Raw genomic sequence first — 12,547 nt, 5'->3', positions numbered from 1 at the left:
CTTCTTGCTTTTCTAGAAAAACGTCCGAATTTTTTCAAAGAAATATTACATCGACCACTAGATGGCAGAGTAATATCCAGGCAGGAAAGTTGGAGGAAAGGGTAAGCAAAATTTGCTTCACTTTCCGACACGGTAACCTTTCGGCTTCCTCAGATAGAGTAGGCTATGATCCCTTCCCACTTCCATATTTCCTTTCCACGTATAAACAGTGTTGTTGAGGTAACATAACATAGGAAATGCGGCAGTTCTTGCAGACGCACTGCTAATTACATTTACATTAGAAAGACCTGTATAATTTAGTGAAGTACATCGTGCACGAACATTCATAGGAACTGCGAAACTTTACAAAAATATTGGAATAGTTAATGCGTAAACGAATAAGTTGATTCCATAAATCATAGGAAACGGATTTATTTGAGAGTTGAGACTATAGTATGTCAAATTCCTCGTCGTACACTTATTAACTATTAATTGTAATGGAATCGTACTGATATTTTTTTCTCAAATATTCCTCAACAGTTTTGTAACATATTCTGTGAGTCAAACCAACTTTTTGTGGTTATTTCAAGTGTCGAGAAGATTAAACAAACTACTGGTTTTCTTATGATTGAACTAAAAAAGGCACTTATTCTCATTGTTTATAATGAATAATGTTCAAGAAAGAAGTGCTTATGAATCAAGAAACAGAGATGTTAAAGATCAGGGTATGTTTCATATATTTGCAAAATATTTGAGAGATTTTTTTATGTGATGTGTTCCAAGTATCTATTTTGAAATGTGAAAGATTAAAGGGGAAAATATAACATTAGTTGCTCATTTTAAATTAAAACTAAATAGTATTTTTGTTTTCACAGTATTTGAACCTAATTGGAAAATGTCAGTTGGTGCACAAGAAGCCCTGATACCAGCTCAAGGTTTAGAGTTGAAGAACACAATTGAAGAGTTACACAAAATTGAAACATTTGAGAATGTTGGATGCATTGAGAAAGAAAATCGGTGTGAATCTACTGATGATACTGATTTCTCAATGGGTTTACAAGACAAATCTGAGCAGAATGGGAAAAAGAAAACCCCAATGTGTCTAGTCAATGAGCTTGCTCGCCACCATAAGGTCATTTTTCACCTGCTAAAAAATTCAAAAGAAAATTTCTAAACAGTCACCTTTGAATTTCTTCTTTCCAGATACAGCCTCAGTATCGTCTGACAGAGGAATCAGGACCTGCTCATCAGAAAACATTTGTTGTGAACCTGAAATTGGGTAAAATCTCTTTAAAAAAGAAATTTCAGTACATGTATAATATTTAGGATTGAAATATTCTATATCTTATAGGTGAGGAGCAGTATAGTGCAACTGGACAAAGTATTAAGAAAGCACAACATGCTGCTGCTGAACTAGCCCTTAAGAAGACTGATTACCAAGTTCCTGAACCTAAACCTAAAGTGAAATGCATGTCAAACTCTCAATGTGACAAACCTATTACCCCAACTGTGGAACTTAATGCTTTGGCTATGAAGCTAAATTTTCAACCTGTATACACAAATCTGGCGCCTTTGTCTATTAAATCCAAGATCCAAGAAGATGGTGAGCAATCACCCGTGTGTAAAGGTGACTTTCGATTAAATCAAGTGGATCAAAACGAAAGATTTTTAAACGCCGATTTTCAGCGTCAACATACTCACACGTCTCAGCGATTTCCCTCAAGCTCAAATCAGGTACTTTTCATTTGTAGCCAAGCAAAACATGTAATTCTTCTTACACGATTGTTTTTTTCTTCTTCTTTTAATTAGAGATACTACTTTAATCGTTACCAACAAGCACCAGTGACGCATAGAGTTACTTTAGCAGTTGGTCATGTTTTCGTTACTGGTGAAGGACTTCAACCTCAAGCAGCGCGGCACCACGCTGCACAACAGGCACTAGAGCAGTTACGGGGCCAAACGTTGATTGACAAAGTGCAATTGGATGGCAAGTTCTCTCATTAAATGTTACTTAGTACCCTCGTTTATACTTATCATCATTCTACAGAGGCTGCAGTTATTAGCGAAGCCAACACGGACTCGGATTTAAAATCTCCCGTCTCCTTAGTTCACGAATTGGCACTAAAGTTAAATTTAACTGTAGAATTTACAGTTGTAAGTTTCTTTAATTGATTCGTTAAGAGAATTCGTGAATCTAATAAATACTGAGTTTTTTTTATCGTTAGTTGAATGAGAGTGGACCGCCCCACATGAGAAATTTCATCGTGCAATGCAAACTAGGGGAAGTTACTACTCAAGGAGAAGGAAACTGTAAAAAGGTGCGTCGTGTGTTATAATTTTAAATACGGTCCGCTTTTAAATCTTGAAATTTCTTTGTATTCATTTGATCGGGTTAGGTGGCCAAAAGAAAAGCAGCAGAGATCATGATCGATGAATTAAAGAAGGTCCACCCTAACGGAGTCTTGCGTCCTTTGGAAGGAAATACCGTAAGCCCACCACGCATCCGCGTCAAAAATAAATCAACCATCGCCAGGAAAAAGCCACGCAATTTAGTCAAGGTTTGTCTGTTTACTTTCAAATAATATCATTCTTGCTTATTTATACCGTGTGTTTAATAGGATGTTACATCTGCATCTAACGGTTGCCTTGGCACAAAACCTCAAGATCCAATATCTCAACTAGTTCAACTGCAGCAGGCGAGGAAAGAAAAGGAACCAGTATTTACTGTTTTGTCAGAAAGGGGAATCCCCCGTCAGTCCCCCGAATTTGTTGTAGAAGTTGCTGTTGGCTCGGTAACGGCAACAGGTGTTGGAACTAAAAAAAAAGACGCCAAACGCGCTGCTGCTCTCAAGGCGCTGGATGCTCTTGGTGATTCCAGCAAGTCATCTGCTTCTAGCGATACATCAGTTGCTGTTGAGACGCTCTTACAGGATGCGCCACTCTCCAACAGCAATTGCACAGGTCGTCAAATGGTTCCGGGTCTTCTTTTATTAGGAGGCGGACAGAGTAGGAAAATTGACTCTCCATTCATAACCGATTCATCGAATGCCACTGGAATTAAAGAAACTACTCAATCGTCTCGTCCGCCCAAGGCATGTTTTCTTATGCCTCTCTCAACACTTCTTAAAATCATATATTTATTACTTAATCTTTAGACTTCTGGAGGGTTGCGCCCGGAAATACGTCTAAGGTACTTGGCCCAAGTACTGGAATACGAGGTCGAATTTTCCGATTTTCCAAAGGTAATAATAAACATTAAAAAAACTAATTTTAATTTACTGTTGGAATTAATGTAATATTATTAGGGCAAGAAAGGAGATTTCGTTAGCCTTGTGACCTTGAATACACATCCTCCGCAAGTGTCGCACGGACTGGGTGCCACTTTGGAAGAAGCCCATGATAACGTAATCATAACTTGACTATATTTTGGCAGCTTAAGTTAAATGGTTAATTGATGTTCTTTTTCTTAATTCTTTGCACAGGCTGCTTCCAATATGATGAAATTGCTTTCTGAAGGGTCTCAAGATGACACCGTTGGTCCCAACAAAGAAAACGCAGATCAACGAAGCACAGGACCCCAATAATTTTGTTTTTCCTATAATGCCCTGTTTTATGTGTTGAGATTTGAAATGAGATTGTCTCATATCTATTTAATTTAGTTTTTGTGTCATTTAACTTAATATTCAAGCACGATATCACGATTTTTCTTTTGTTTTTCCTTTGTGGGTTTGCAGTCAAAACTATTTTTCTTTGTATTTCACTCTTTTTTTCCCCCTTCTACATTGTACACGGTTCAGCTTTTTATTTCATTATTTTTCATTTAACGGTTATTTGTATTTATTTTCAAATAAAATCAGGAGCTTATCTCTTGCTGACTCTTTATAATGTGTGGAAGAAAAAAGAAGAATTTTGAAAATGAATAATCTGTACCGTTGACTAAAAGAACGAAAATCAGAAAAAAATTGGTTCAAGTTCTAAGATTATGCAATCATACTGATCATACTTTTACGTAATACTGCACTACTGCATTAAAGAACTTACGTTTTTTTTTACATGGCGCAGCGTGATACCTATATTTGCAGCACACATTACTAGTGGCTGTTTTATGTAACAGCGCTAGCCAAAATGAAAATTAATTTCATGCATGGAGGGGGGGGGGTTACCGCATGCGAATTAGGCAATTTCTTTTAGTTCGATCGGTTGACTCATCGAGAATGGTCGAGAAGTGTTCCGCTGGAGCCAAACTATAGCCCGTCACAAACGCCCTCTACTGACAAATTTATAAGTTCTTTGAGCAACATCGTTCTTCATTTGTTTCTCGTAACCGCCAATCAGATCTTTCTAAACTTAAAAAAAATCCGCCATCTTTTCTCGGCACTTTTTTCCTCGCCGCGTGTGGGTCGTGGTGCGACGGGTTAAAGCTGTTTTCTTGCAACAGTATCTGATTTCCGTATTGATTGATAATTTCTAAAACAGTCATGTGGGAAGATAATTTAGGTAAAGTCAAGGCAAGGCGGAGCAAAAATTCAAAACCATACGAAAGGCCCAAGGTAAGACTAAAATTCGTTTGTGTGAGTTTGTGAAACCCCAACTATATCCGGCTTTTTGTCTATCAGTCGATTTTGAGGCGAGTAACAGATTCAGTTACTGGATTGTTACCACAACCTTCTTGGCTGGTGAATTGGTTACAATCTACATCAGCTAAAAAAGAAGATAGTGAAAATGATGAAGTTGAGGAAGAACAACCTGTGCCGTCAACCAGTTCATCCAGCAATGGTAACAGCTCCCACCGAGAAGGTGTTGAAAGAGAGTCCTTCATATTTCGCAGACCACCTGGGACATCCAAAGAACAAAGCAACAGTAAGTTTTTTTCATTAATGTTCTGCTTCCTTCAAACTGTGTAACACATGCTTCTTTTTTGTTTGACTAGCAGTAAGAGCTCGTCCAAATGTCCCTTCTTTGGACTTACTTCCAGAGCCAGTAGTGGTTGAATCAAGTTCAAGAGAACAAATCGTTCAAACAAATGGTTTGTATTAAACACTGATTTTCAAACTTTTATGACATCTCACATCTCATTTCTTCTGACAGGTGATGATGACTCCAACTCAGAGTCAACTAGCGGATGTTCCTCATTGTTACCCCATCTCGAGCATAAGAGGGAGAGCAGAAATATAGAACTATCAAGTTTGGGAGTTGCTGAACCTCTCTCTATTAATCAATCTTCACTGCAAATCATTGGAAGCTCTTTGAGCAAGTCCCTAGCAGTTGACCTAAAAAATAGCCGTGGACGCAAAACTCTCAGCCTTCATACTTTTGGTCATGATACAAGTTCAGGTATAACTCCCACAGAAGAATCAAGGTTCCACAAGGATACAGGTAGATTTCTAATGACATTTTCATCATTTTGTAGTCAAGAATTTTGCTTACAAATGAGTCTAATGTATTGTTTTTGATTTGTAGAAGAGGCTAGTGGCTCATTTTTCGACAAAGACGACACTTCACTCAATCGTTCAGCTGCCAAGCGAGACCTTTCACAACCTCAACTTTCATCGTATGGAAGCAAGAGACCACGCTTCAATATAACTTCATTTGGACCTACGGCTGCTGTAAGTCTTGAATTTAATTTGAAAACAAAGTCTGGACTCTATTCTTTTATTACTTCCAACAGGAGGCTAGGCGGTCTTTAATGAACGAGAGTGTTGTAGACTCACCATTTTATGCTGGAAAGACGACTTACGGTGGTGCTTCAGCTTATCGCCGTGCCACTTTACAACCTTCAGCTGCACTATTCCCATACGTGCGAAGTCGAATTCAGGCTAGGCCTGCGTCTTCAGCTCCATCCACTTCGAGTTCTGTCGCTTCTACCAGTTCGTCAAATGTTGTACTTAGTAGTTCGGCGCAACGAATCCTTCAAGCACTCGAAGCCATGTCAACACCAGTGAGAGATGCAAAGAGGATTCCTGCTGCATCCAACAGTAAACGATCCACTTCTTTACAAGGCGAAGAACTTTCGTTCACTGGTAAATTGATAAAAGTTATGAATTGCTTAACGTTATAATGATTTCGTTTTGTGTTTAAAGGGTTTGGTTTGAGTCGCCGACGTCCAAATTTGGGACCTCCAACTTCCAAATTATCTGTCGGTACTCCGGCACAGATTGTCACCCGACCAACTCCAGCAAACTTGTCTCAAATAGAACCAGCACTAGTATCGAGCACCCCCATCAGTGCCCAAGTTGGTGGCAAGATGCGAATGAGGATGTCAGCACCACTTCGTAAATCGGCTCCTCGTATTCGAGAGGATGAAGATGTAGAGTTGGAGGAGCTCACTGCTGTGCCAATGCCCATTAGTATAGCAGGTCTACCTAGTTTCAACTTGCTACCTCCTTCCTCGGTGGTAGAAAAAGCAACTGTTGTATCGACAAAGTCTTCAGTGAAAACAGCAGCAGTAATGAGTTCCAATGGATTGGTTAGTTCTTCAATGACGAGTACCTCAGCAGCTCGTCCAGCTTTCACGTTTTCAGCACCGTTGGTTACCGTCAGTCCGTACAAGGTAGATGCAGCCGTCAGTTCGAAGCCGCTCAGTTTCAACTTCAGCTCCCCATTGCTCGTCAACGCTTCTCCGAAAAAAACACCAGAGAAGGAAACTCCAACTAAACCAGCAGAAGTGGAATTGAAATCTGGAAGTGTCCTTGATGTTCTCAGAGGGAAAAGTCAAGAAGCTGTGCCCGTTTTGGAGCCAGTAACAAAGTCACCACCGGTTCTTTCAGGATTTGGAGATAAATTCAAGGCACCTACCGATTCTTGGACATGTTCTGTCTGTTGCGTTCCCAATTCCAAGGACAAATCATCGTGTGTGGCATGCGAATCTCCAGCCCCCAATGCAGTAAAAGCAATGCCTATTGCTCCTGCTGCTGCTGCTCCTGTTGCGCCTCCAACAAAAGGATTCGGTGATCAATTTAAAATGACCGCCGCTCAATGGGAATGTTCTGTGTGTATGATCAGGAACGCTGATAAAGAAGATCGATGCAAATCTTGCGACGAAGCACGCCCGGGATCCAAGCCTGCAGTTAAACCCAGTTCGGTTTCAACCTTTAAATTCGGCATTCAACCTGGACAACAAACAGCTCCCAAGTTTGGAACGGAATCGTCAACTTTGACCCAAACAAAAGGGTTTTCTTTTGGGACTTCTAGCGAAAAGGAAGAAAGTTCTTCTTCAGGATTCAAATTTGGCGCCAGCATTGAAGTATCGAAAGATAAAAGTGTAACCCCAGGATTCAAGTTTGGAAATGTGATAGAACCCTCTAAGAAAATAGAAGCGTCTTCTAGCGAATCAGTAGTTCAAGTCGTTGAACCCAGTAAAATTCCTGAAAAAGTAGGCTTTAAATTTGGTACATCGATTGAACCAAGCAAGAAAACGGAAGAAACAAGCGGTGGATTTAAATTTGGAATTGAGAAGAAACCAGAAGAAACCAAAGCTATCACTTCTACTGCGCCTGTAGCTTCTGAAAACACAGGACCCATCGAATTATTCCAACTCAAACCAAAAGAGCCAACACAGAAAGCTGAAGAACCAATTGTGTTTGGGCGTCAGACGGACTTGGCGACAGACGATGAGAAAAAAACAGTGGCGGATTCACAATTTAAAACTTCGGTCCTATCCAATCCAGCAGCGTTCAATGTTGCACCGACAACCACATCGTCAGCCTCTAAATCGAGTCCCATTTTTAGCTTTGCACCTGCAGTTCCTGACTCGAAGGTGTCTTTACTGGAAACCGGCAGCGTGATGGATATTCTCGGGAAGAAACCCACGGCCCCATCGGACATTAAACAGGCTCCTGTCAGTTCGGCATCTTCATTTTCTTTTGGAGCAACGGAACAAACAAAGCCTACATTTGCGTTTGGCAAACCAGAGACATCGACAGAAAAGCCAACCTTCAATTTTGGTGAGGCCACCGAGAAAGAATCGCAGATTCCCAAAAGTACATCGTCGATACCTACTACTACTACCACCACATCAACTCCGTTTAGCTTCACTGGAGGTGCGACGTCGACTCCTTCTCTATCGCTATTCAAACCGGCTACTGCGCCGTCTTTCAATTTTGGTGGCCCAACAGTATTTGGTGCTTCAGTTTCATCGGCACCAACTTTCGGTGCTTCAACAACTGTCGCAACGTCTACGAGCCCGCCCTTTGGCATCACAACTTCAGCACCTGCTCCTTCCACTTTTGGATTACCTACTACTACTGCGTCGTCGATTGCTTTCGGTCTATCGACCTCTACAACATCTCTCCCAACTTTTGGTTCACAAACTGCAACGGCCGTCGCCCCCACGGCATTTGGAATGACGGCTGCTCCCCCCAGTTTCAGTTTACCTACTACTACCACGAAATCTACCTTGGGATCGGCTGTTCCGGCAAGCTCTAGCTCCCTTTTTAATTTTGTTTCAGGTGCGGGAGCTACGCCTACGACTAGCACGTCTACGGCCGCTGCGCCGTCTATGTCTTTTTCGTTTGGAACGCCACAGACTACGACCGCATCGTTCATCAATTTCGGATCACCTGCTCCCCCAGCGTATCAATTTCCTAAAGATGCCGCCAAACCCGCTAGTAGTGGTGGATTCGGGTTTGGTGCTTCAACAACGTCCGTCCCATCGTCATTTGCTTTTGGAGCTTCAAACGTTGCCACTCCGGTCACGACTCCTTCAGAGGCACCCAAAATGCAGTTTAACTTTGCAACTTCCCAGCAAACAACACCTTCAACGGTCGCTGCTCCTACTTTTGGAACTTTCGGTACTGGTGCTCCCAAGACCACGTCGGCTCCGTTTTCAGGATTCAATGCCACACCATCTTCTACTCCTGCATTTGGAGCCGCAGCATCGTCTCCGTTTGGTTCATTACAACCGACAGGTTTTGGGGCTGCTGCTGCTGCTGCTGCACCTTTTTCATTCAGTGCCCCATCGGCTTCTGCTTCATCCGCCTTCACTGCGTCATCTAGTTTCAATTTTAGTGGGTCTGCTGCTGCTCCTGCCTCCGCTGCTCCGCCTCAACAACCGCCCGGCCTCTTTCAGTTTGGCATGAATGCCGCTCCACCAGCCGTCAATTCGGGTTTCAATTTTCCACCGGCTGCGACGTTTAATCCGCCTGATGCTCCGTCTCCCGGGTTCGCTGCGGGTTTTCCTGGAGCCAACCCTTTTGACAACACCGGCAGTGTAGGTGGAGCCCGGAAAATGCGCAAGGCAGTTCGACGAAGATAGACAAGAGAGCAGCCCTTTGGTGGGGGTATGACCCAACATTAAGCGACTTGAAAACATTTTTTTTTTTTTAAACTGTGTGTGTGTGTGTGTGTGTGCGGAAGAGCGTGTGTGCGCGCAAGTGTATGTATGAAATTCCCATGTGTAATTACTTCTCTCTTTCATCCCTTTACCTTTTTCAGAACTTTTCATGTGGCATTGAACTTGCCTTTCACATTCTCGGGGCCAATTGGAGCTTCAGGGCTCTTTTTTTTTTTTACATTAGAAGGGACACGTCGATGACCCGTTGTGATTTTTCTGTACAGAAATTAGTAAAATGCGAAATTAGATCAATCTGATTTCTTATACTTGGCAATCTGAGAGAATGTGCATGGCATTTCCATTCGGCCTTTTTCTTCATCTATATTTAATGTGTCTGCTCTTTACCAGGGGTTGAATTTAATGGTGTGTGAAATGCTCTAAATTCAACCTCTTATCCTGTTTGCTTTTTTTCTTGACATATTACCTAACAAAATTCAAATCTGGAAGTCGTCATACATTACCGGAACAACCGACAAATTCATTTCTTCTGAATTGCGGGGGGTTAGTTAGATATAATAATGTCGGGGAGTTTTACTTTGTGGAACTTGTGGGAAAAATTTTGTAAGCGGATCGACTCTATAAAATGAATTATTTTCTCTTCCTTGCTCAGTGGCTCTCATCTTACTTGGAACTACGGCGATGTGAACCGATGTTATAGAAACAAAAGCGTTCCAACTAGTGCTCTTTCAAATAAACGACGTTGATTTGTGATTCGGTATATATATCTCACACATCTGATACATTTTAATCATCATCTTCCAATAAAGCAAATTTATTCGAAGACGCAGGGACTTGCTCTTCTTCGCTTTCATCATCTTCTTCTTCTTCACTCTCTTCATTAGAATCTTCCTCTTCCACCACCTCTGCGGCTGCTTCCAGCCAACCATCGTCTTTCATTTGACCGAGTGCTTGAATGTTGGTAATTTCGGCTACATCCGGGTGTGACTGCCATTTTGACTCTTCCGCTTTATAGTTGGGTGGCCGCAAGTACAAAGTGATTCTCCCCTCCAATATTAGCCTTAGAAGATGATTGGCAGAACGAGCCACATCGGGTCGGGCAGCCCGTTTGGTCATAAAACCTCGTTTGATAGCCCATCCTTCGCAGATATCGTAGGCCGACCATTCTTGACCTTCTGTTGCTTTCTCGCCACTAGGATGGCCCATCTTTAGCAATTCCGGCAAATTCAAATACTTGCCAACGTAACCAACAGCTGTGTAAGGCTCTCGTAGGTGGGCGATGGGATAGCTTCCTACCAACACCTGCAGCGTACGTGGAAGTTGAGAGGGGAAAACCAATCCCGGACAATCGCACAATTTCACATTGGGTGTCAGGAAGATGGTTTGGAAATGTTTGGTATGACCTGGAGTTCTGGAAACACTCACAACCTGTATATCGATAACAAGTTATTTAAAACATTGACTTTGAAACTGACAGGATTTTTACCTTTTTCCCCATCAATGCATTAATAAGGGAACTTTTTCCAACTAAATTTAAATACGGGAATTAAACAAAAGAATATTACAAGTTTTTAAGTATAACAAATATACCGTTAGGCTGTCCAACACATCCAATAGTCAGCATACCGCTTTGGAATCTTTCTTGTTGATGAAAACCTACATCAGGTTTCTTTACCTGTAACCAATAGACTACTTGATAAAAAGATTTCAATAGTTCGCAATATTAAATGGCACAAACCTGCTGAATAAGTTCTCCGATTTCGACTTCTTCATCGTCACCTTTTAATGCCATTTCTTCAGTGATTTTAGACCGCCAAGCGCTCAAATCAACTGCATCAATTATTATTTCGTTATATCCTGACCTTACCGTAATATAACAACTGAATGAAACTTGCCTTGAGTTCCACAGATATCCTCGCAAACCTGAGTGGAAAAGACAAAGTTTTAAAATAATTGCATAACGTACAATAATAATAAATGGTACCTCGAGTAATTTTTGGGCACCTTCAGCAGCCATTTTCATAGTTCCTTTACGGCGCTGTGTTTTCATACCAGACTTGCTACCTCCATCTCTCAAGTTATAAGAAGGCAAAGACGTAAAGAAAACAATCTAAAAACCGGGAAAATCAGTAATCAACTCGGGGAAAACATAAAAGTGAGTATACTTACGCGTAGTAAGGGAAACTGTGTTTGAAAGTAGTGTTTCCATGCAGCTAAAACAGATGCGGGAACCAAATCGATTTTGTTGAAAACCAAAATGACATCTCTTTTTAGGTGCTGTGAAACATAATTGTATAGAGATGGAGGAAACAGCAAAGACTACAAAATAAAAAATTAGAACAATGATTTTATAAAAGGACTGAATGAAACTTTACTGGAAATCTGGAATCAATGACAACAAGCAATATGTCAGTCATTTCCAAAACACGCCACAACTGCCTCCATGTTTCCAGATTCAATTCAAAGTAGCTTAATTCAGCTAAAGGAAAAGACTTTTCAATTTCATCAATGTACTCACGAAAATACTTGTTTTCTTTCATGTCCTGCAATATAATAAAAATTTAGTCATATTAATGCAACTAAAAGAAAAACCACAATACCAGCTTTTGTTGGGTTAGATTATAGTCCCATTTTGGTCTCTGGGGGAATTCAAGCCCTGGAACGAAGCAGAAATCTGTTCCCAGTTCAAGACCTGATTCTGCTTCAGGGACAATTGCCTGTCTGGCAATTTCTTTCCTCGCTTCAATTTCTTCCTTGGATTCTACGTGAAATTTCAAATTGAATCGGTTGACATTCCTGCCCGTTCCGGGTTGAAGATTAATTGCCTCCATCGATGGACCTGCTGCAACCTGACTGTCATTTGTCAACAGATGTTGGGCAACATAGTTCTTTTTACCTGTTTCAAGACAACAAATTTTTCAAGAGACAGTTAACAAATAACTATAAATTTGTATTACGTTTTTCCAAAAAGTCTCCATCTCCCTTGTCACGTTCTCGGTTTTCTTCTCGTTTATTCTGTAATTGCTTCTTCTTCGCTTTGGCAGAAAAAGCAACGCGACGACTTGGTGGGGCCATTTTATTTGGGTTAAATTGAGGATCAACGTGGAATGATTGAACGCATGCGGAAAATCAGATGTTCGGAATGATGTCAACACACGAAGCAGACGCTTTTTTCTAGAACCTAACGATGCCAAGTCGATAAATTTTCGCTAATTTTTTAAAAAGATTAAATTCATTCCAACCAAAATTCATTTGGTAAAATTAAATAATTAATCAATC

The 12,547-nt window shown here is 41.0% G+C and overlaps 3 protein-coding genes across 6 annotated transcripts; 2 read left to right on the top strand and 1 right to left on the bottom strand.

Moving 5' to 3' along the window:
* The first annotated feature begins 134 nt into the window (after positions 1-134).
* Positions 135-4,504, top strand: LOC124340500 (double-stranded RNA-binding protein Staufen homolog). Of its 3 annotated transcripts, XM_046793052.1 has the most exons (13): positions 168-432; positions 520-704; positions 855-1,111; positions 1,183-1,258; positions 1,331-1,713; positions 1,789-1,966; positions 2,027-2,133; positions 2,205-2,297; positions 2,376-2,537; positions 2,598-3,071; positions 3,135-3,221; positions 3,285-3,383; positions 3,462-4,504. In XM_046793052.1, the coding sequence occupies exons 2-13, from the start codon at positions 644-646 to the stop codon at positions 3,561-3,563; spliced, it is 2,079 nt and encodes a 692-aa protein (XP_046649008.1). In that variant the 5' UTR covers positions 168-432; positions 520-643; the 3' UTR covers positions 3,564-4,504. The 3 variants fall into 3 exon arrangements, with proteins under 3 accessions (XP_046649009.1, XP_046649008.1, XP_046649007.1); XM_046793053.1 differs by lacking the exon at positions 520-704 and having other exon boundaries at positions 135-219; XM_046793051.1 differs by having other exon boundaries at positions 168-704.
* On the top strand, positions 4,388-10,021 carry LOC124340484 (nuclear pore complex protein Nup153-like). Of its 2 annotated transcripts, none has more exons than XM_046793021.1 (7): positions 4,388-4,529; positions 4,596-4,839; positions 4,913-5,005; positions 5,068-5,355; positions 5,440-5,585; positions 5,648-5,999; positions 6,060-10,021. In XM_046793021.1, exons 1-7 carry the CDS (start codon positions 4,458-4,460, stop codon positions 9,230-9,232), a joined length of 4,368 nt encoding a protein of 1,455 aa, XP_046648977.1. In that variant the 5' UTR covers positions 4,388-4,457; the 3' UTR covers positions 9,233-10,021. The 2 variants fall into 2 exon arrangements, with proteins under 2 accessions (XP_046648977.1, XP_046648976.1); XM_046793020.1 differs by having other exon boundaries at positions 4,910-5,005.
* LOC124340508 (guanine nucleotide-binding protein-like 1) lies at positions 9,995-12,434 on the bottom strand. Its single transcript, XM_046793076.1, has 10 exons — positions 12,226-12,434; positions 11,869-12,164; positions 11,644-11,811; positions 11,438-11,587; positions 11,253-11,378; positions 11,164-11,191; positions 11,007-11,098; positions 10,859-10,943; positions 10,755-10,795; positions 9,995-10,696 (listed from the first exon to the last, which is right to left on the bottom strand). The coding sequence occupies exons 1-10, from the start codon at positions 12,341-12,343 to the stop codon at positions 10,055-10,057; spliced, it is 1,746 nt and encodes a 581-aa protein (XP_046649032.1). The 5' UTR covers positions 12,344-12,434; the 3' UTR covers positions 9,995-10,054.
* Between the last annotated feature and the right edge of the window lie 113 nt (positions 12,435-12,547).

The sequence above is a fragment of the Daphnia pulicaria genome, chromosome 5 (assembly GCF_021234035.1).
Source record: "Daphnia pulicaria isolate SC F1-1A chromosome 5, SC_F0-13Bv2, whole genome shotgun sequence".
NCBI lineage: Eukaryota > Metazoa > Arthropoda > Branchiopoda > Diplostraca > Daphniidae > Daphnia > Daphnia pulicaria.
The sequence above is the reverse complement of the archived record's forward strand: the minus strand, read 5'-3'. Positions and strand labels throughout refer to the sequence as shown.